Source organism: Clupea harengus, chromosome 12, assembly GCF_900700415.2.
Source record: "Clupea harengus chromosome 12, Ch_v2.0.2, whole genome shotgun sequence".
Taxonomy (NCBI): domain Eukaryota; kingdom Metazoa; phylum Chordata; class Actinopteri; order Clupeiformes; family Clupeidae; genus Clupea; species Clupea harengus.
The window spans coordinates 13,142,477-13,165,748 of record NC_045163.1 but is presented as its reverse complement, the minus strand read 5'-3'; the positions used below and the strand labels follow the sequence as shown (position 1 = coordinate 13,165,748).

Here is a 23,272-nt window from a genome sequence, read left to right as displayed (position 1 = left end):
CATTTCAGCCTCATTTAACACAATTGCCAATTAGCTTGCTACTTTTTTCGTTTTCATGGTTTAGAATAGCCTATAATGTTACATATATTCCAAAAGCTCAAGAGAGATGTTACAAATGAAATTCTGTAACATACAGCGTGACATTTTGACAGCTTTAAACTTGGCTGGTATCACGTCAATTGTGAAGGAAATGACGACAAGAAAGGCTGGGCGCTGTGAAAGCTGACAATTCACTTTTCAGCCTAAAACGCAGGGTATATCGCTCAGTATGGGATTAAAGAGTAGCCTACAGTCGATTTAACTGAGAAGCACAATAATACAATATGTTAAATAGTAGCCTAATTGCTTTGTGGTAGCCCTGGATGAATGACATATTCATCATTGTCGCATGTATTCTACGCTTCATTTGCTACATTGTAGCCTTGTCAGAGATCTGACAGGAAGACTGCAACAGGTCGTGTTCTTTGTCTTGTGCACTTAAGAAAATGTACTCTGCACGCGAGTATCAACAACATATGTTATGTTTTAACCTCGGAGAAAAATATTTATATTTCATAATTACTTTTTTAAAGTTTGGTAGGTTATGAATCAACACTTACAGTTTGTAACCGATCCATTCCACTGCTTGGATTTTTGGTATGATCTAATTGTAGATGATCCAGCATTAAGTATAGTGAGATTATAACCACAAAAAATAGGGCACTGCCAAAAACAGTGAATTGTCTGCTCAGCCGCATCTTCCTGTTCAATGGAAGTTGGATATCCTTCGTGAACTCGCAAAGAAGTCACTATACGTTTAAGATCATAAAAGTCATACACACAGCCTGCAGTCCCGACGATAATTTGTATATTGGGCTACACTAGCCCACTTAAACTTGATTCCGTCAAAAGGTAAAGAACATCTGGGGTGTTATTTTCTGTTTCTCTGCGCAGTCCTGTCCAACTGAAAGCTTTTCATATTCGTCGCTCCACTGTAAAGCTGCAAAGCCCATCTAAACATAGCAAAATCAACGGCAAAGGAACCGCCGTCCTCAAAGTTTTGTCGATGCGGAAGAGTTTGTGTGATTCAGCAAGCTGTAGGGTAATGTCCCACACACACAACTAATGACCCTGCCCCCTCCGGTGTTAGTTTTGTTTTACATGTACTGAGGAAGTGCAGCAAGGTAAGCATGTGCGCCGCCTACCGATTAACAACTTCTAATGTAGGCAACCAGGTAAAAACTCTCGCTCCATTTAAATTCATCACACAGTCTTGTCCAGTGGTCGTCTCCTCAAGCACTGGAGATGTCAGGTAGTGAAAATGTCCTCATTTGACAGACGACGTGAGATAACATTAGTTCAAAGCTGAGTTTGTGGCATCTTCGGTCCTTGCGTGTTGTTACCGACGAATATGTGACACTTGCTAAACTCATCCGTCTCTCTCCCACGCATGCAACGACCTAACATTCACCAGATGTTCAAGTTTCAATCACAACCAGAGGCTTACGGTAGCCTGCTGCAAACCGCACAGCACAAATCAACAGCATACGCTGTCCCTCTTCAGAGTAATCGACAAAACAATTTTTAGTTGTTACATCCTCTTCTTCTGCTCGTGTTCGTGAATCGTTCACCTGGATGGTGTGACAGTCAAAATAGCTTAAACACACTGGGGGTGAGTACTTGTGTATAAACGTGGGGCTGAAAGTCTCGTTTCGACTACTTCGCTCAATAATTTCCCGTCGCAAATACCCTGCCACACGATTCCAGATGCAGCGTATGCGCTTCCCCTACTCTGAGTACGAGTACGCAATAAAAAAAATAGATGGGTGAATGTGTACGCCTCTTCTCCTGACATCATTTCGTGACGTAAAGTTAGGGTCCATTTCCAAATATTACTCCAAACGTTTACGAGATCTTTTTGATTTGGAGATAATTTGAAAACGAAAGTCTATCGATGAGAAACTTGTGTTTGCATAATTGAGTAAAAAAAACTCCACTGGACTGAATTTGGCATTATCACGGCTGATGATTGCTACACTCAGTGAAGGGCAGGGTTTCATCAGTTGCGTGGATGACTTCATCAGCCATGCAGTCAACTCTAAGGTTTGATACTGATTGACTCCAGGACTAGAGTTAGATGCAATGAGAATGTTGATGTATCAGTATGTATATAGACATCATTCAAAGAAGTAAAACATATTTTCCTTTTTAGTCTCGAAAAGATCTGCAGGAGTCTTGGTAGTCACTCTGATCAGCTATCCTATAAACAGTCAATTTGATAATAGAACAGTTATTGTCCACATCTGGCACAAGTCATGCTGTCTGAGGCAAAAGGGCAGATAAAAACACTAGCAATTTTTGAGTCAATCATAGTAGCCTATAAGGACATGGTTGAAAGTCATCTGAAAAAATATCCTATGACACACAAAGACCTAAGATGAAGAAAATGAGGACGAAGAAAGCAAATACATTGGAAACCAGAAGGACAGCAGGATGATATGCATTCTGTTCTAATGAACGATGTCAGACACAAGGGTAGAGTTTTACAGGAGAACAGCAACAGACAGAACCAGTCTGGAAGCACCAGTTGATTGGTTCCCCAGAGTGGAACAGACCCACCTCAGTCAAAGGTCACATCTGCCCCTTCATCAGACTTACTGTTTCCGTAGAACTAATAATCAGATCAGAAGTGTCTTCTAAGGGCACCACCAAGAGGAGACCTATCACAGGAGAAACGGTCCCAAAAGGTTAAAGTTTCATGATGTCCCCATGTTATTTCCTCAGTTGTTCATGCATGCATAATATACTGGATTTAAAATCAAAAGGAAAATGACTCACCCTTCTCAAGATGGCAATATATTCATCTGACCAATTTAGTGACTAACTAAAACACCAATACATTTGAAGTAATATACTGTACATATTTTTTGTTTCATGTTTACATATACCTGTGGAATTCTGGGAGACAGACAGCCAAGTCAGAACAGCCAAATTACTTCTTTTCATTAGGCCTTTTGCAAATAACTTGCAATCAGTGAGGATGATAAGTGTGTGAGTATGATGTGTGATAGACAATGTGATTTAGGCAGATAATGTCCAATGTGAATATTACAGGTAAAGGGAAAATGTGCAGACACTGCAAGTGGGTCTCTCAAGCCTTACATCACTTTAAATACATATAAACCTATAACCCATGAGGGTTCTTCATAGTTGCTGCATGTATAGGTTTAGTGAAAAATTAAGCAAGTTAAAAGGGTTCTTGTAATTCTACATAAAACATATACTTCTAGCACACAAAGGCCTGTCTGTCCTCAACTGAGTTAATTAGGGCTGAAAAGCTTTCTTGAGAGCTTAACATAGCTGTAACTGATAACATAACCGGTTCCAAGAGGGTTTATAAAAAGTAATTATGTAATGCTTCTACCTGGTAACGGTTCTGTATAGGTAAGAGAAGAACCCAGTGTCCAAGATTCCTATTATGATTATGCACCTACCTTATGCTACAGAATCACTAATACTAGATAGAATCCTGTTAATTAGGCTACTATGCGAGTCAGAGCTTCAGCATAATGGGCTGACACCTGGGTCGTTTAAAAATTGCTCAGCATTAAAGGAAATTATGTTAGTTCTAGAAATGTTCTTGTGCTTAGTATACTTTGTTGGAGGGAATAGCATAGTTATACTCAAAAGTAAACAATCATCTGAGGTAGGCCGACATCTGAGTTCCATGTAATGACGTTCAGGGGAAGACACTGCTCACTGGTGAGGTAGATACCTAAACATTACGTCTGTTTAGAAATGTGTGTTTGTAAAGAGTATGATCTTATCTCTTTTTTTTGACAGGCACTAAAAAGAGCAGCAAAAGAGTTTATTACCTCCTACAATAAGCTGAAGCCCTTTGCATGCATGCATGTTGGCTTGTTCATAACATTAAAGTTCTCGTTTTTATTTTGGTGATGTAGGAAAAGCTTAATGAAGACTGTACATTTGTTGCATTTTCTTCTCCTGTAAGTAATGACATTCTGCCTGGCTGTCAGCTAATGTGTGAACTGTACACGTGGTATTATAGCCCAAGTCTTTTTTTTTTTTTTTATCTCTACACAGATTATGATACCGCGGCCTGATTGGTCAAAATCTGTCATATGACCCTGATGTTTGACTGTGACGCTGACAGCTCTGTACATCCTTAGCAAGCTAGCTAGCCGAATCCCCGGACGTAGGTAAAAAGGATCTGGATATATAGCCACAGCTTAAAGTTTGCTCATATAAATGATAGCTAGATAAACAGGTCATTTGCAAAACACATTCATGATTGCATGGAGAAGTCTGCTGTAATGGCTCTCTCTCGGCTCGTCTAGGTAAGGTATTTTTGTTTTTGTATGCCAGCCTTTCTTGTTTGGTAACAAATGCTAACCAGACAGTTAGCTATCAACATTGGCCAAGCTAACTGGCTACCATAGTTTGCTAGGCCCTTTTACCAAGTTTGACTTTGTCTGCTGTGAGCTGTTTTTCTTTTTATATTTACTGCATCCAGTCGATGGGATTGCACTCAAATGTTTGCTCATTTGGCGTTTGGCTCATTCCGTCTGCCCTTCGAGTGCACAATAGTAAAACGAGGAACAATGGCCCCTGTGTGTATGTAGTCAGCCATGTCATGACAGACAGACTCGTCCAGTGTTTGCAAGCTAGCTAACCAAAGCGTCTATGCAGCAAGTTAAAGTCTAATTTCTACCGAGGAAGCAGTTCGCTGTCTCCTCCAGATATTATGCGAAGACTAAGACATGTTGACACGGACAACTAACTTACGAATTGCATACAGAAGAACCGCAGAATTAATCAGCGTTAATTCGATCTGCTGGGGAGTGACTGGTTGCCCCATTTAGCTGTCGTAACTTCGTTAGGTGTTAAGCTAACAAGAGCTTTGTGCTGATCAACACTTCATCTTTTTCATTTAGTATCATAGGCTAGTCTATGTCGTTTGATGGCTACTAGCTAATGTTGTCTCCAGCTGTTGTGACTCGGTGTCTTGGCCATTCAGCTGCATTTTTTGGTGCATAATGGCGTTAGCGTTAACAAACATGACTCACTGACTGAAGGCGACTGAAGGTTCATCAGTAACAATACCAGCCAATTTACCAGTCTTTGCACCGCAATTAATGCAGTGAATTCCAATACAGGAAATTGTTAAAGTATGTATAGTAGCATGACCTCTCGAATGTGTTTTCCCTGAGTTAAGGACATGCGCTATAGGAAGTTATCTTCAAGCATGGACAGGTCGGGTCAAAAAAGGTCTGATAAGTTAGATCATATTAAGCATTTTTAGGGGAAAGAACAAGAAACCTGTCTAACATCATAGCAATAATCTTGGACCTAATCTTGCCTCTTACTCTTTTGCACTTCATTGTCTCAAATGTAGAACCTACATGCCCTGAGTTTGTTAGTCTCTGGGGTTAACTTTGCTTGATGTCTCTGTTTTTCCTGCTGCTCTCACCTTCACCCCTCCCTCCCCTTCCCTTCCCAAGTTATGGGTCAGGAAGCAGGCAAGTCTGCCTGGCCCAAACCAGCTGGCGGCTATCAGACCATCACAGGAAGGAGGTACGGCAGGAGGCACGCGTACGTCACTTTCCGGCCGACCTCCTCCAAATGCAGAGTCTCTTCTACTGAGGACAGACAAGAAATGGAGATGAACAGCGTCGAAGGCGAACGCTCCTTAAGTGTGTATAGTGCATTTATCCCCAAAGCACATAGAAGCTAGACAAATTACCACTGCACAACAGGGACTTGACTACAGCACTTACCTTAAGACACCTGCAGTGGAATTCCATTGTGCTCAATGATCCAGATATTCATCTTTCTTGTCAGGTCCACAAGGAAATGGCACACCGATTGATATGTTTTAACAGAGTAATGTTTTCAGAGGTGTTTCGCGCAGTGTGCAGTCCTTTGGTTTCACCTATTCAGAAACTCCACAATTAACAACAACAAGACTATATGTCAATACACTTTTGGCAGTAAAGAATGCACATGGGATCAGACTTGACAGACCGCTTAGTTTGGCAGCCTAGCATTTGTTTGTTTAAAAACTTTGTTGAATATTTGTGCAAATTTTAACTGATAATTTGTGGACTTGTCTCTGTAATGGATGTAGAAGTGGTGCCCCCTCATTAGTTTGGTATGAAGCTCCAGTAAATGGACTCCGAAATCTGACACAGGGGGTGCAACAGCCCTGAAGAAAGTGTTTTGTGGGCCATCACTCTCTGTGAGGTTCATTCATCTTAGTTTGTAGGTGTTGACGGACGACAGCCCGTAGGAGTTGCAGATACCCCTGATCTAGCTTCATTATACAAATGATCTGGGAAACATTGCGGAGCAGGCAAATGGTTTTGATGTGGCGTGGTGGTGTTTGCATACATTTAAAAGACCTTCATAAATAACACACATTAGATGTTCACCAACGCACAAAAAAAAAATCCTTATTATACATCCTTGAGATTAATGAAGGACTCATAAATCCCTGAAATCAGGGCTGAAGGATCTTTTAAAAAGTTAGAAAAGCAATCAGTCACAGCTACCATAAATGACTTCTCTGACAAAGATGAAATCCTTGAATTTTCACTTTCACTAAGATGCTTTGGTCTTGTGTTTTCATCTGCTTTCACCGTGATGTAGTGCAAATGGATCCCTTTCACCTTCATTTCTGCTGCTAAAATGAAGGCTGATTGATGGAGGCCTAAGATCCCGTAGACATTCCCCCCCCCCCCCCCTCTGTTTTACCATCCTGGTGAAATGTTTTGCGATTTCAGATATTTTCCTTGGCATACCTTTTGATTTTGCCAGTTGTTAAAGCAGTTGTATTTTAGTCTGGAGGTATGTTAGTCTAAAGTTTGCTTCTTCCTTTTTTTTTTAATTCTCTGCAGCCACAAAGGGGAACATTTCCTCAATGCTGCAGGCCATCTTCCCCGTCACCACCAATTCTGTCCACCCGGAGCTGACCTCAAAGTCCAGCAAAGAGGCCAACAGCAGGAAGCAGTTATCGGGCCGGGGGGGCATGGAGACGTCCTCTGGCATCCACTGCAAGAAGCTCAGGAGCGAATGCGCCGTGGCTCCGGAGCCAGAGCCCAGGGTGCGGGGTGCGGAGGCCAGTGCTTGGCCTCTGGCAGAAGAGGAGGACGAGAGGGACACGGTGTCCCCCAACCCGAGCACCCTCAGCTTTGTTAACATTGACTCCTACGAGCCAGACAGCAGTGGTGCTGAGGAGGAAGAGGACGACGAAGACGATGAGCTGGACGACTCGGGTGCAGACTCTGATCCGTCGGGCGGCCTGCAGAGGCGTCTGGACAGCATGATCAATGACCTGGGCAAGGATTTTGACTACCTGAACGGCCTGCACTCGTACCTCCGCACCAGACTGGGGGCCAGCGGTGAGACCGACGCCGCCTCGTCCTCCTCGCAGGACGCGAGCAGCGGCAGGGACTCGGCAGAAAGTGCCCCGGAGGAGCCGTCGCCAGCGGCTCCTGGATGGACTTGCCATCACTCGAACTGTGAAAGTGTTTGCACGTCCTCTGCAGACGCCGAGATGGACAGATGCGGGGCGGGGGGCACGAAGGGGTCAGAAGTGGGGTCACTTAAGGACGCGGAGAACACAATGGACGTTCAGGGGTTCGCTGCCGACACCACCACCGCTGTTGCTGCTGCCGCCACGGAGATGGTGGTCCGGCCCAAAATCCGCAAGCAGACAAGCGAGACACACCTCGAGAAAAAGAGGTCTTCCTCTTCCTCTTCCTCTGCACAGGCTGAGGAGGCGCTGCCGTTTGGCGGCGGTGGTGGCACCGCCGCGAGAAGTGCCGGGAAGGTAAAGTGTGGCTCGGCACCACCGTTCTTCCTGACGCAGACGGAGCGGCCTGGCGCGGCTTTCCTCTTCGACCTTCCAAAGCCGGAGCGTTGCCGTGGGGGGAGCACGCAGGCGACACGGAGCCTGGAGAGCGCCGTGAGGAGGAGCCAGACTACGAACGGCGACGAGGATGACGAAGACGACTTCTGGGAAGACCTGGAGGAGTTCAGTGAGAAATGCGCCTCGGCCCGGAAGGGAGACGACAGGTAGGTCATTTGCAGACTAATATTCTCTCATGCGGAGTGTGTGTTCCGTATTGTCAAGTAGTCCCTCTTAAGGTACTTTTATTTTAAGACTCTAACTGGGTCTGCTTTCCGGTAGTTTGATAAACAAGCGCCGTTGCTAGGGAGCTGTCTCCATTTGCACGTCTTCTGTTTACATGCTCACCCTCAACTGAACTATACAAGGCCCCCATGTGACCTGTATTTCTACCCCTCTGTAATTACGCTCCTGGCCTTGGTGTTGATGGTACCCATGCTTGACAGTGTTAGGCCCAGACAGTCATTCCTATCATATGCATTACTTGGTCCATAACTCAATGGCTGACTCCACACACCCACAGTTATGGACTACAAACTACCACTACTACTACTTGAGTTTTTGCCTTGTTTGACTTGCTCTTTAAATGTGTTTGAAAAGAAAGCTGTTCCATTGAGGAGTTTGCCCGGGCATTCAGGGCAGATGGAGATGATGCCCATTGATGTTGTTGAGGGGCATGTAGTGAGGGCATGGAGTCGGCCCTGTGCCTCGTGTTTGTGCTTGCTCAGGCCCAGGGCACATGACTAGAGGTGGCAAAGGTAACCCTTGCCGCTCACAGCCACACTGTTTGTCACTTAAGGCTCCCGGGCTAAGCAGATTACCTCCTTGCCTACGAACTGGACTCACGTGTGTGTGCTTGTGTCCACCCCGGATGTGAGTGTGTGTGTGTGGGGAGGGGGGATGGGGTTGTTTAAGAGTGTGTTCATGTGTTTGTGCACATTTGTGTTCTCAGCACATTTGGGTAAGTATTGCTTTGCATTTAAACTTTAAACTCGGAACATATTTGCATGTGGGTGTTTTTTTTTTTTTTTACCTGTGTGTATGATTTTGTACAAATGTGTTTGTGTGTTGGTAATTGGGTGCTGGTAATGTCCTGTGTGAGGGCATGTTTTGCTCTGTGGCCGTTTGAGCACAGTGTCCTGTGCATGCTCATAGAGTGTGTGTGTGTGTGTGTGTGTGTGTGTGTGTGTGTGTGTGTGTGTGTGTGTGTGTGTGTGTGTGTGTGTGTGTGTGTGTGTGTGTGTGTGTGTGTGTGTGTGTGTGTGTTTCAGCTCTGAGTGCAGCGAGGGTGAGTGGTCGGCGTCGTGGGCCTCCGACTCGGGCGTGGAGCCGGAGCGGCGCTCCAGCGAGGAGAGCTGGGAGACGCTGCCCTGGCTGGACGAGCTGCCGGCTGGAGACGACGAGCAGGAGCTCGGGGCTCAGACCTCCACACAGGCCCCCGCCACAGACCAGTGAGCACAACACAGCATACAACACAGTACACAACTCACAGCACGCCAAAATGCTGTTTATCACATTACACCGTATTCCATTACAGTAGATTCCATTACCATCACATTATCACCCTAATGCACGCACTCGTGTCCACACACACACACACACACACACACACACACATTAACCTGCTCCTAAGAGGCCTGTGTGTATGCACACACACATATCACTAATATGATTTTCAGTCTTTACATTTAGTGGCAAATAGGACGCCGTATGAAGACAGCTCAGTATTGACCGGCCCTCCCCGCTAACGTACACAATAATATGATTCGCATCACAGCATAGTGTTCAATAGCCTCGTGCATAGCACAGTATTGGTTGACCCTGCCCCACTAACACACACACATACGCATGCCACTAATCTGGTTTATTACACAACATTACAGCACATCACCGCCTAGCATTGCTACATCTTACATCACAGACCTGTGGCTCCAGCTGCAGTCTGGGGGAAGCAGACTTCCTGTCGCGCACAGTATACACCACTGTCTGCACACGCATCACTGCCCACAGCACCCCTGACACGCCTCAACACAGTACCACTCTGCATTACGTTTCCTTTATTTGCTGACATTAACGTTAAATGGAAGTATCCTTGTGTTTAAAAATAATAATAATTATAAATAGATAAGGTTTGTATGTTACTCTTGTAAAAGGTTTTGTGGTATTTATGGTTTGTTTAGGTTCTATAATGTAGTAATAGTGTGTTTTCAGATGGATAGATTTCCCTTGATGTTTACTGTATCCATTCACTGTACTTCCTGTTAAAACACATACGTGAATGCAGTGAAAAGTCCAGCTGAATGAGCCAGTCAGTGTGTACACTACTGAATTTTAATATGAAAGTTTTTCAGGAATGACCGAATGTTGGAGTACTATTTTACAATTTAGAAATGAGACTGCCTAAAAAATTGTATGCACTATGGAGACACAGATACCTTGCTCAGGGTACTCAAGGATGGCAACAGATTACATGTAGGCTACTTAGTTGCTGTCCGCCACTGATTAGATTACAGCGGCGGTGTTTGTGTTTACATCCAATGCCGAGACGTCCTATAGCTCTGAAGAGATACCCAAACCCCCCCCCCCCCCCCCCCCCTTCCCTCACACAAGTCTCCCTACCAGTGCTAGAGTTAACAGTTAGCATTACTTGAGAGTTTGTTATAACGAATAGGCTAGTGCCCATGATCTGTTCTGAAGTATAATGTTAAACCAGTGAGAACTTGACAAAAGGATCACATGGCATTGTGTTATATATTGAATTACATCAAGCCAAACCCTGTGCTAGACACGTCATTCTTATTAGATTACAGTGTATTGCATTAGATTATTTTATCTGGCACTACAGACAGTCTTGCATTGCATGGTCTGTGGTGCTTTACATGACATTACATTTAAGTTTTTGTTAAAGACATTAGTTCTAGTATTGTTGCTAGACCAGCAGAAGCAGCCATTTCATCGGTGGGAGAGAGGAGTTAAGTCATCGAAGTATTGCGACCGTGAGAACACTTTCTCCCAGCTGTCGTGACTACGTTAATGTGTAGTGAAAAGGTTGCCGCGGTTCTTTTTTGCGTCAATGCTTTGTGATATCTTTGTCATTGAAATGGTTTGTTTTAACAGATATACTTTTGGCTCATAGTCTTATCCAAATCAGCCTGTCAAATCAGCCTGTCAAAGCTAATTTTAGGTATACACAAGATAAGATGTTAAAGTCCATAGGCTATTGGTTCGGGACTCCCTACAGCGGCCATACCCCTCACTGACACATGCAAGCACTCTTATCTAAGTATTATACCAACAGGGTGCACTACAATCGTCATACTGTTACTTAGTTAACCTCAACTCGTTTGTTCTTAAAACATGTTAATGATTTTTCAAACCTGATTATGTGTAGTGACCCTTGGTCAAGCTAGTTTTTCCAGCCAGACTGAATGTGTACATCCGTACACAACTGGCAGCTTCCGTCTTCACCCACCGACTGACAGATTCTGCAGAGTTGGGAGGACATCATAAGTGGCTTTATGTGGTTAGCATCCACAGCTCACCATAGCTCTCCAGCTGATCTTCCTCTTCTCAACATTATGCCAGTTCATCCATTGCCCTTGCCCTTCTTGCTCGAGCACAAAGCTGGTTACCATCTGCCTCCTCTCCGGCAATGTAGCCTTGCCCCATGCTTTCCAACTGTCACCTAACCCAAAATCTACTCTTACACTCTGTACCTGCCCATTGCCCAATGATGTCCCTATGCTGTGATGTGCCTTGTGCATGTAGAACCGCTTCTAACCGATTCTATCTCATCCTTGTTTTCACTGTTTGAGTAGTGTTCTTGACTGCAGGATCCTTTGCCTGTATCAAACTCATCTCCAGGCTGGTTTTAGCATATTTTAACTCTTCCACCAAACTGGTCATTGGTCCAAACTCCAAAACTCCAAAATTAATTTTCCATACAAAGCTACAGTACTTAGACAACATGGCATCCCAAGCCATTTCCTTACTGCTTTATTCATGATTCTCTCAAATTTCTCCACCTTTTGAAATGGCAACTTCATGCACAGTCAAAAGCCACCTTAAGCGTGGCAAAAACCCAAACTGCAAGCACCAAAATTTCAATTATTTAGCCAAGAAGGTCTTATCAAGGGTGTTGATAGCCTTCTCTAATATTCTAAGCTCTGCAACCTGTCCTTGCTCACTCAGCGTGGAATTGTACCACCTGCCGAAACGCTTGGGATTGTCTGCAATAGAAGGCATCACCTCACCATCAATAGGTTTCACTAAAAACACTGTGTCTGAATGCGTGTTTATTTTAAGGTCCGTGCTGTATACCGCTAATGCAAATTCAAGAGTCTGCTTGCTTTTTCTATTTTTGTCATCACCTCCCTGAATAAGACAACTGAAGGAATAATTGAATGAAGGAGCGTAAGAAATGAACTTGTGTCTAAAACCAGCATTCTGATATGTTCTGCAGAGACCAGGCTCCTCTTGAGGAGGGCGAGATCCCGTGGCTGATGTACAACGAGGAGACGGGCAGCAGCAGCGACGAGGAGCCCGATGGCATCAGCCACTTCGTGCACCCCGGCCTCTTCATCCTGGACGGCAACAACAACCTGGAGGACGACTCCAGCGTCAGCGAGGACCTGGACACAGAGTGGAGGTCTGTGTTGTGGACCCGGAAACGCCGGGAGCTTGTCTTGATATGCTTATGAGCTTAAAGAAATGATGAGTCGTTCATTGACTACCTGAAGGAGTATTAACTTTAACTGATTGGATGTCCAAGTTTTAAGTTGTTTAATTATGTGCTGAACTGGATATAAACATTGACCTACACACACACACACACACACACACACACACACACAGATACTCCTTTCTGTTGAGTAATGCTGAGCGTTCCCCATGGTTGTCAGGTTGTTGAATGACTTTGGCGAGGGCTTCGGCATGGCTCAGGCCATGTCTTATGTGGACCCCCAGCTGCTCACCTACATGGCGTTGGAGGAGAGGCTTGCCCAGGCTATGGAGGTAGGACTGTTGGCTGACACGGCAGAGCATTTTTGTCAGCACTTGAAGGATTGAACATCAAACTGGTTTAGGAACATTGAGTGTACGTTGTCACTCATTCACCTTTTTCGTTCATAATTCCTTCATTTTTTTTCTCTTTATAAGTATTTAAACAGAACTCGGAGACAAATGTCATGAACATGTACATTCTTACACAGTGAGCGCAGACTTATTTGCAGGGCTTTTCAGAATTAAACTAATACAGTAGAAACATTAAGGCAGTTAACATGTCCCAGAGAAATCATGGCATCTGTACTCTCCAGCGCTTCTGTGTAAATTAGATTTGTTCAGTACTATGAGCCCTTGTCCCAGACTTAGATTAAAGAAACCCCAACAAATTCACTTTGCCTGCTGTGGCTTCTTCAGTAAAAAATTACCAGCACAGTGCTGATTTAAGTGGTCAATTAAACATGGGGCCCCACGCGACTGGATTTGAACACACACAAGCTTGCCCATTACTGTAGAAGACAAGAGTGGCATATGCACACAGCGGTCATTTCATTCCATCCACAACCATAGTGTTATTTATTACTAATTCATCTGTTGTGAGCAGACTTGATTTGGTCTGTAACGCCAGAGGAGGGACTGTATTTTATTGTTTTGTATTGGGTTGTGTTAGCATCACGGTAATAACGCAGGTCTCTGGGCGGTGATTGCAGGCGGCGTTGGCCCACCTGGAGTCCCTGGCCATCGAGGTGGAGCAGGCCCACCCGCCTGCCACTGAGCAAATCATTGAGTGCCTGCCGCAGATCACCGTCGACGACGACCACAGTGGTAGGCGCTGCCCTTTTTTTCCAGTCTCTCCTTTGTTCTCTCTCTCTCTCTCGCTCACACATACAAACACTCTTTCTCTCTCTCTCGCTCACACTCTCTCTCTCTCTCGCTCACACACACAAACACTCTTTCTCTCTCTCTCGCTCGCTCGCTCTCTCTCTCTCTCTCTTACCCACCCACTTTCTCGCCCTCTCACTCTGACTCTGTCACTCTCCCTGAAGTCAAGTCAGATGTTTTATCACAACATTATGTTCTGTAATTGGAAACGTATGAAGCTGAAATATAATTCAAAGTAATAATCAGTCACTTAATAAAAGCCTGCCAGCATAATATCTCTTTATAGCTCTAGCTGGAAAAACTGGTCCAGAAAAGAACCGTTCCAAAGTTTGGGCCGAGGAACTTTAAATTCTAGAGTTTGACTGAGAGGAACCATGCAAAGCTAAGTCAGATAAATCGGTAAAAAAAATACACCGCACAGTAGGTGATGTATGAAATCTCATTCCATATGGAAATTCCAAGTTCATATTCATGTTTTTTTTTTTCCTTCCACGAAAAGGATATGATGTCATGATGAGGAATAAGGTATGCGAGAAGCGTCTGCATGTGCACAGCCGGAGTGCTTTATAAATCTCAGTGGGAAATGCATTTTCAGACGCTAAAGTTTATAGCACACGGTGCAGTCTGTTCGCCTCTATAAATCAGGCGACTGGCTAAATTGCCTCCATTTCGGCTCCAAAGGCTTCAAATGAATGATTCAAGGTGAACGACTGCGCTTTCGGATGAAGGAGAGTTTGGTTGGGTGCTGAATGGGCGGAGGAGGAGGAGGAGGAGGAGGAGGAAGGGGCCTTTTTCACTCTATTTCCGTCACTTCTGTCTTGCTAATTCACTTTCTCTGCCACCTCCCCTCTCCCTTCCTGGTTTTTGTTTTCCTCTTTGTCCATTTGGCTTTTCCTGCACTCATTTTTCCCACTTCCCCTCTATCTGTCCATTTCTCTCTTCATCTGTCTTTCTCTCTCTGTCTGTCCGTCTGTCTGTCTCTGTTTGTCTGTCATTCATCCTCTGTGTTGTGATGTGCAGGCCAGGAGCAGTGCTGTGCCATCTGCTGCTGTGAGTACGTCAATGGAGAGATTGCAACCCAGCTGCCGTGCCACCACATGTTCCACAAGCTCTGTGTCACCCTCTGGCTCAGGAAGGTCAGTTTGTGTGTGTGTGTGTGTGTGTGTGTGTGTGTGTGTGTGTGTGTGTGTGTGTGTGTGTGTGTGTGAGAGAGAGACACTGGCAGAGAAAGGGCCACAGAGCCAGGATATAATGCAGCTAAACCACATCTGATGATGGCAAGCATAATCAGTGTAATCATAGTGCGGATGGATTCAATTACCGCCGCCCGCTACCATCACTGGCAAACCAGTGCCTTGCAGCGCTACTCTAGAATGCCTGCAGGCACAGGGAGTCGTGGAGGTTTGCTATAGGTTGTTCTTCCAGAACCGTTTTTTTGGACATTTTGGTGATGAGCTGTGGTCCTGCTGCTTTGTGTTCTCCAGTCAGGGACCTGTCCAGTGTGCCGTCACGTGCTGACCCCTGCCCAGGCGGAGCACCCTGTCCACACGTCCTTCACATCCGAGCAAGACGGTCCACCGTCCAACCACAGCGCAGGCGGAACGCGATGAACCAGGGGGTGGTGGAGGGATTTGGGGGAGGGGGGGGAGACGCACTTGCTCTCACACAGAAGCCGCTTCTTTGTGAATGTTGGGAGGATTTTCATGATGCATTATCAAGGATGGTCAGAGGCCGGTCACGGTCCCCTGATCAGTTATCTCTTCTTTTTTTTCTTTTCTTTTCTGTCTCCCATGTTTCAGTTAAAGCATGGGTGACCAATCTGCAGTTGTTCTGTGAAGGAAGATGACAACCACATGTATTCTTAGCACCCTTAAAATTCAGCTTCTGTTCCTTGAAATGTTAAAAAAAAAAAAAAAATATGGAGATATTGTCATTTGAGCTTTTGATTAACATCTGATTTTTACATGCGTTAGAGGGAAAGAAAAACAAAAAAAACAATGCAAGACAGCAAAGCAGTGCTTATGATGTTACCGCAATGTCTGTTTCAATTCCTGTATCATTTCAGAAATCCAGCACGAAATAAACACGATAGTGGGAATCACTCGGGTGCGTGCTGTCTTGTATTCCCCCCCCCCCCCCCCCAAGAACCTTATCAAAGTTGGTGCTATTTGGAAGGTTTAAATGGAAAAACCCACCTTCCCTCTTGCAACAAGGACACGCAAACACTATTTAATCATTCTGTCTATTCAGTTTAAAGTTTGTATGTATTGAAAGTATATTTGTAAGGTGGTCTCATGACCTTCACTGATAGATTTCTGGTGGGTCATGGCAATTGTGAAAAACATCATGACCGAAGACACATATTAGGTGAAAGGAACAATTTTCACATCAAGCAGAGGTAAATCCATTTGTTTTCTACATAGGGCTACCACTACCACCACCACACAATACATCTTCAGGTGAAGTGTTCATAAGCAGTAGAAGGCAATGTATAAGAAGAGGGAGCCTTTCAGTGGCTTTATAGTCCTCATCATAGAATCAATCAGTATGGTATTGGATTTCACCCCTCCAACTGGAGTTCACAGCAAGGTTGAGGTGGAGCATTCAAAGGAATGCCAGGACTTCAACACCATCCTGGAAACGGGACTGGCTTCCATCTTAACAAGATGGACTTCATTGCTTTTCAGCAGCTTATGAATTGTGAATGTACGTCATGCCTGCACACCGCCAAATATTGAATTGTAATCAACATCAACAGAATTGCATGAATGACATGGCACACGTGAGCAACTTAATGACCTAAAAAGAATCAAGTGACATTTGTGTGAGGAGAAATCATTGTCGGCGCCTTCAGAGTGATTGGGTTGGCCATGGAGAAGAAAAAAGAGAACAGTATAAGGTGTGAGAACAAGAGCACTTTTATTATAGTGGTAGTGTCGTTAAACTCAACTTTGTGCAATGTTAACCATGTTACTGTATTCCTATGGCTCAATGGGAAGAGCTTCTTACAGAGCAGGGTGCCAACTACATCCCAAGATCCTCTTGAGATCAGTACTGCATTTGTACTGTATCGGTCAATCGCTTTGGATTAAAGTGTCTGCTAAATTAAGACATGTAAATGAGTGTGGCTGATCTATCTGGCATGTCCGGGCACAAATCAGGAAAAACTAAAACCGATTCCTTATTCTTAAAACAAAAATAAATATTAAACACTGACAAATTTTGAAAGAGCCAAGAAAAACATTTATTGCAAGTGTACAATATAAACATGAACAAACATGGTCACCATGGCAGACATGCCCATTTTCAGAGCTGTAACAGGAAAGGTTGAGAGTTACGAAAACAGAAATTAATACAATTTTAGTTCAGAAAGAAAGTGATTGATTCAAATAGGAGCCAATTTGACAAGGTTGGTTCACTTTGAACAAAAAATTGCATCATTATATTTTTTGAATATACATCAATTCTTTTAAGTCCAGTGTATTCTCTTTTTTAGGAATGATTTGAAGTAATTGGGCTTTAAATGTTAATTGAATAACGGTATTTTGACTTGTGTGAATGTCATTTTTGTGTCGTTTTATGTTTTCGGCCAAAAGTGCAATCAAATATATAAGGTCTCTACTGTGGACATAAATATTCCAGCTCTTTAAATTAATCTTTTAAATTTCTGCATCAAATAGAAATGAGGAAAAGAGGAGTCTCGGAAATACACATACTTAAGATATGCCAAGGAGTATATATTTGAATAATTCAGAACGAGAGATTCGTACTGAATGGTGAAGTTCAAACAATATTTGGACATTCAGGCCCTGGAAAGATCAGAAATTCACAAATGTACTATAACATGACCTGTGCACCTAGATTTGGCCAGTGCTATAATTTTTGTCTTAAAAGGAATCGGGGTTATAAACTAAAGAAGCAACAATGTTTGTATGCTTTCAGTCAGACAGAAACACGAAGAGAGAGATACAACCACTGTGACGCCTTTAAATCTATATGGTGTACAACAAATACTGGCAAATACTTTTATACACTGACAGCAGGAGTTATGGCAAATAATACAAAAGCAATGATAAAAAGGCTAAGAATACCATTAAAGTATTTCAAATAAATAAAATGAAAACGAAAAAAAAAAAACCTACAGGCAGAATTCTATTTTGAGTTAAGATGAGCTGACTCACCCAGTAGTTATAATGCAAGGTCAAGCCTAATTCTGAATTTGAATGTTTTTGAAAAATTCTTCAGTTTTTTTTGTGTGGAAATTGACAAACTAGATCAAATCATGGCTGCACTCTACAGTAGTTACAGGAATGTTGTGGAACTATAAATTGTGAGTTCTGACAGGAACTCTCTATCTCTGCATAGATATCCATGTTGTTGAACCAAACAAATGCAACAGGGAAAAACTTTCCTGATGCCATGATCTGAGCACCTGTTACTACATCAAACGTGTAAATATTCACACTACTGTCAGTTTACAACAAAGAAAATGTTTTTTCTTTTCTCTTTGTGAAGCACATTATTGGAGGCAACAGGTTTTACGTATAAATGTATAGAAAAAAAAGTTATAACATTCTTTTCTGCTTAGTATTAGAAAAAAAAAAAAAAAACTGAACAACTAATACAATTGAAAACAGTAAAGAATCTACAAGGTATTTACAAAATACAGAGGAAGTTAAGTTTAGAGTAAACCTTTGGGGAGAGAGAGAGAGAGAGACAGAGGAAAAAAAAAATCAGTCCACTAACCTCATGTGAATGGAGCTATTTATGTGACTTGGAAATTCAAGGAAGTCTCTTAGAAAGACACACTTGGGAAGGGTGCACAGATGGCCCGTCAGAGTTTGGCTAATAAAAGACAAGGACAAAATGGCACCTGGGTAGTTCTTGGAACGTTACCCCCATCATGATATATTTGACAAAAAAAGCAATTTTTATGATTCACTAACAGATGGTCATGTAATACTTGTCAATTAAGAGGATGCTTGTGATGGAAATGTTATTTCCCAAACAGAACGAAAACAACAGGTTTACACTTAAATTTCACAAAATATGAAATTAAAAAGTTTTACATTTTGGTCTTGTACACCAAGGACAAACAATCCTGGGTGGGAACAGGACTTGTACATTAACATATAGAAAACATATAGCCTGCCCTGCAGAAAGGAAGTGGCTTTGGTCACTAGACTCTGAGCAGTTTCTTATGGTGAAACAAATCCGGTGCGTTTTGGACACAGAACACTGCATAATCTTATGACCTTAATGGAGATTTCATGTAGTTTACATCAACTGAGAATGGCGGAGGTTGAAAATGAGGCTTGATCAACATTTACTTTGGATTAGAATTCAAAGAGAAAAGGGTAAAAAAAAAAAAAAAAACAGGTAAACTTAAATACTTGTATTTTCACATGAAGACCTGCAACGTACAACTATCTGAAAGTGTGACTAGCTTTGTGTTTAAGGCGCCAAGCTGCAGTTTGACGTGGTAAAGATCGTACAAAAAGAATTGCACTTAGAACCTACTGTGAGTTTTGCTCAGCTCACACCTTTGGAGTGCTTACACCCCTGGGAACAGACACTGTGGGATAACTTTAAGGAAAGTCGTAGCTTCATGTGAACGCACACAAAACAACCAATGCAGGCCAAAGTCGGCTCAGTTAACCTCTATGGATTATCATACCGTCCATGTTTTACTAACTGTAGCTGGCGAGCACTTGAAAGTAAGAAAGTTCTCGCATTCTGGTCTTTGAACAGCCATTTATTTGAGAGGTCTGCTAATATGACCAAATGCTGCAAATGAAGCATGACATTAACCCATAAGTACCGCTAGTACTGGGTGTCCATGAAAGGGACTAAAGGGCCCCCATGATTAATTTCAATCTACATCCTCCTATCTCGCCTGTGAGTCACATGAATCACAGGGAGTGCGAGTCTCCCTGCAGTAGACTTCAAGGTCTTACTAGCACATTTTATGTGAGCTAAGAGACCTTCGCTGCTGTAAATTGGACATTCAGAACATTTGGTGCTGAAGAAGACTGTTCAGTGATGGAGTGTTCAGATATTTAAAAGTTTCCCACACAAAGCCAAATCGATTCACTGAGCTCAGTGTTGCACGTGGCAGAGGATAAATGCGTAAGAATCAATGAAGGGCAATATTAAAAAAAATTAAAAGGTTCCATCTTTTCTATGCCATCTCCTTTTTTAAAACGCCTTACACAGAGGATACATTTGCCCCCCAAAACAGCCTTAAATACAAAAATGCCTAACCACAAAACAATCAGTAACATGCCTTACATTCATCAGACTTTGTTGCACTTACTTTCTCCATGTTCATGAAGACTAATTGGAGATGGATTCTATGAGGTCAGAAAATTGACAGTAAGAAACTGGGAATACTGGAGGATGCAATCCTACTTGGGGAAAACCTGAAAGTCGTCCTGAATTTTATACACCCATGCGTCACAAGATGAGGATTGATGAACATCCTATAATCTATGAAACATCCTGCGATTGACCTTGGTTAAAAAGAAAAATAAGGCAAATGACCTTACAAAATTATAAAATTACAAAACCTTATAAAAAATACTGTAGTTCCGGACATGAACAGGGCTATATGTGACAAGAGACCTCCTTGAAAATGGCTCAAGACAGCTGTTGCATAGGAAAATTTCACACAGTGATTATGTAACAAACAAACAAAACAAAAACAAAACAAAACAAAAGAGTAATAGTGTTGCTGAGGCTGAAACATTCTAGATGTTACACATGCTGGATAGGAAGCACCTGGGTATCACACCTGGGCTGGATCCTAGCCCCTTACCACCTACCCACTTACCCCACCCTCCCCACCCCAGCGCACCCCCATGCCCCTTGGCTACTTCTTCTTGATTGAGGCCAGCTCCTTCTGAATGTCGGCAAAATTGGGCCGGTTCTCGGGCTTGTACTCCCAGCAACGCTGCATGATCTTGTAAACCTCCTCCGGGCATTTCTGCGGGCATGACATTCTGTAGCCTGCATCAACAAGAGAAACAAACGAGGAGGAAGAGAGAGACAGAGGGAGGGAGGGAGATAGAGAGAGAGAGAAAGGTAAAATAATTTGTCTGAATTATTATGATGGGCTGCACTTGGGCCTGCAGATAAAAATAGCTTTGATACAGCTAAACACAGCTGCTTCCTGAGCTAGAAATGGTCCCTGTGTGTGTGTGTGAGAGAGAGAGAGAGACAGCAGGAGAGATTGGACAGGACAGACTGTATAAATATAAGTTTGTCTGCATTTCCTCATGTTTTCCAGCTCATTTTCTGCTCCGAATCAACCGCACAGGTAATAATCTCGCCACACTGTGCCTACAGTCCCTCCCCCACCTTCCAACTTCCCTAGCTATGTCTCACAGTCACCTGATTTTTAATGAGGCTACAATGCACCATCTCAAATTCATTTCACTCTGCACGGAATGAACCATGACCAGTTAAAACGCCTTCAGCTCATCACTAATGACCATATGTGCCATCCCCATCCATTAGCAAAACTCACAGTGAGAAATGACACTGGCCTACGACTTCACTGAGTGATGGATGGATGTACTAAAGCGCACACAAGTTGTAAGAGGGCTCCTCTCTGCAGTGCCTGCAATGTCAAAATACAAAGATCTCCCCTCGTGTTCTTTTAGACGTATTCAAGTATTCCACGCACTGTTTTGTCTGGAACGGGGCCATTAGATATGACACATTTCAGTGTTATGTCTGGTTGCGTGGTTACTGACAAACAAACAACCAAGCTGCAAAGTTGACCTCAATATGAAAAGAGGGTTACCATCTAAAGCTTTTTTTTTTGTCTCAAAAGGAAGCAAAAAACTATGACATTGAAAGACATTCCTAAAATGCAATTGACCTGGACCCTGTTTCCCAAAAACACTATAAGACTGCAGTGTGAACTGATGGCGGGACACAACTTCATTTGGGAACATTACACTAAATTACACTACACTACTACGACACCACAATGACACTACAAGGCCTTTTAGTAAACTTGACATGCCTGATGAGCAATCATGGCAGCCAGGCCAGGGAATAGCAGCCCCCTGCATACCTTTTTCGACTTGTTCTCGAGCCTGCTGATTGGTCATCCCTGGATAGGGACACACCCCCAGGCTGAATGTCTCCCACAGAAGGATCCCGTAGCTCCACACGTCGCTCTCTGAGCTGTATCTCCCTGGAGTAGAGGGGTACACAGAACACCATACATCTCAGTTATGTCACTCAAATCAGATCACTCAGCACATAACCATGACATACATTACACGTTAAATGACTAGTTTACAACACACATTTCATTACTATTGCACATAATCTTAACACTTACACCAAGTCACATCAAACAGAATTTTCAAAGCCATTTGTGATACAGTGAATGTCATCAGACGACACAGGAAAATGTGTCAATTCTATAATACTGCCATGCCCTGATTGGTGCAAAACTTTGTAAGGGTTTTAGACCAACGTGGTGAAAAAGATGTGCCTGGGGATGTTTTTTGCTTGGAAATGCTGCTGGTACGTTTACTTTGGTCCTTAAGTAGTGAATTCCCATCGCTGCCAGTATAAGGCCTGTGCCTTCATGGCTGAAGAACAACAAAACCCGCCTAAACGTTACGCTCCCTCATGACTTACAGGGGATGCACAACCTATTAGGTGATGTCGATATGTTAATGTAGAAAACCATACAGAGCTGCCAATGACTGCTGATGAGGAGAGACGGGGATAAAGATGAGATTGTGTACAACACAATTAAGCCCCCCCGCTATCGATTCTGGGCATGGTCGTTAAGAAAACTCATCATCTATCTCGTCTGGTTTTAACGAGTCCATGAGACTCACCGTAATTCAGAGCCTCTGGGGCGGTCCACTTGATGGGGATCTGTTTGAGGCCGGACGATGAGTAAATGCCGTCGTCCTCTTGCCTGGACATCCCGAAGTCGCTGATCTTCATCACGTTGTTCTCCCCCACCAGGCAGTTACGGGCAGCCAGGTCCCTGGGAGAGATGGAGGTAAAGAGAAAGAAAGAAAGAAAGAAAGAAAGAAAGGAGATCAAGAAAGAAAGAAAGAAAGAAAGAGAGGACAGGAAGTTGGACAGACAAGAAAGTGACAGAGGGAGGAAGAGAGGAAGAAGGGGAGGTAGAGAGAGCCAGGCAGTTGGAAAGATAGTAATAGAGAGAGGAAAGGAGGGAGAGATAGAGAGAGGGAGGGAGAAAGACAGATTTATGAACCCTGTCACGTCGTGTTCCCTCCTTCGCCCTCCCCTCTGTCCCTCATCAGGGCTGCGGGTAACATTTGAAATACCACTGTGATTGGGGTCAAAGGTTAGCCGAATAGAGCAGACCCAGCTTTACTGTATGCCCTGGACACGACGGCCCCATCCAGGGGAGGTTTCAGCAGCTGAGACAAGATCATTACACTCTGCCTCTTGCTGAGAGATAGAGTGTGTGTCAAA

General features: G+C 43.5%; 3 protein-coding genes across 5 annotated transcripts in view; 1 reads left to right on the top strand and 2 right to left on the bottom strand.

The window, feature by feature from the left end:
* Nucleotides 1-1,801, bottom strand: part of man2a1 (mannosidase, alpha, class 2A, member 1) — a 48,730-nt gene extending 46,929 nt beyond the window's left edge. Inside the window, exon 1 of the mRNA XM_012817182.3 lies at nt 600-1,801. Within this exon, the coding sequence (XP_012672636.1) occupies nt 600-737 (138 nt within the window). The 5' untranslated portion in view covers nt 738-1,801. The remainder of the gene's footprint in view (nt 1-599) is intronic.
* Nucleotides 1,802-4,065: 2,264 nt separating this feature from the next.
* Nucleotides 4,066-15,893, top strand: pja2 (praja ring finger ubiquitin ligase 2). Of its 3 annotated transcripts, XM_031577770.2 has the most exons (10): nt 4,066-4,337; nt 5,502-5,693; nt 6,897-8,076; nt 9,181-9,360; nt 12,372-12,557; nt 12,811-12,922; nt 13,621-13,735; nt 14,292-14,317; nt 14,813-14,928; nt 15,277-15,893. In XM_031577770.2, exons 2-10 carry the CDS (start codon nt 5,504-5,506, stop codon nt 15,308-15,310), a joined length of 2,139 nt encoding a protein of 712 aa, XP_031433630.1. In that variant the 5' UTR covers nt 4,066-4,337; nt 5,502-5,503; the 3' UTR covers nt 15,311-15,893. The 3 variants fall into 3 exon arrangements, with proteins under 3 accessions (XP_031433630.1, XP_012672174.1, XP_031433631.1); XM_012816720.3 differs by lacking the exon at nt 14,292-14,317 and having other exon boundaries at nt 4,069-4,337; XM_031577771.2 differs by lacking the exons at nt 5,502-5,693; nt 14,292-14,317 and having other exon boundaries at nt 4,076-4,337.
* A 1,119-nt stretch (nt 15,894-17,012) lies between these two features.
* The window catches only part of fer (fer (fps/fes related) tyrosine kinase), a 32,893-nt gene continuing 26,633 nt past the window's right edge, over nt 17,013-23,272 (bottom strand). Inside the window, exons 16-18 of the mRNA XM_031577344.2 lie at nt 22,660-22,814; nt 21,876-21,998; nt 17,013-20,800 (exon numbers count right to left, since the gene is read on the bottom strand). Coding sequence (XP_031433204.1) covers nt 20,664-20,800; nt 21,876-21,998; nt 22,660-22,814 — 415 coding nt within the window. The 3' untranslated portion in view covers nt 17,013-20,663. The remainder of the gene's footprint in view (nt 20,801-21,875; nt 21,999-22,659; nt 22,815-23,272) is intronic.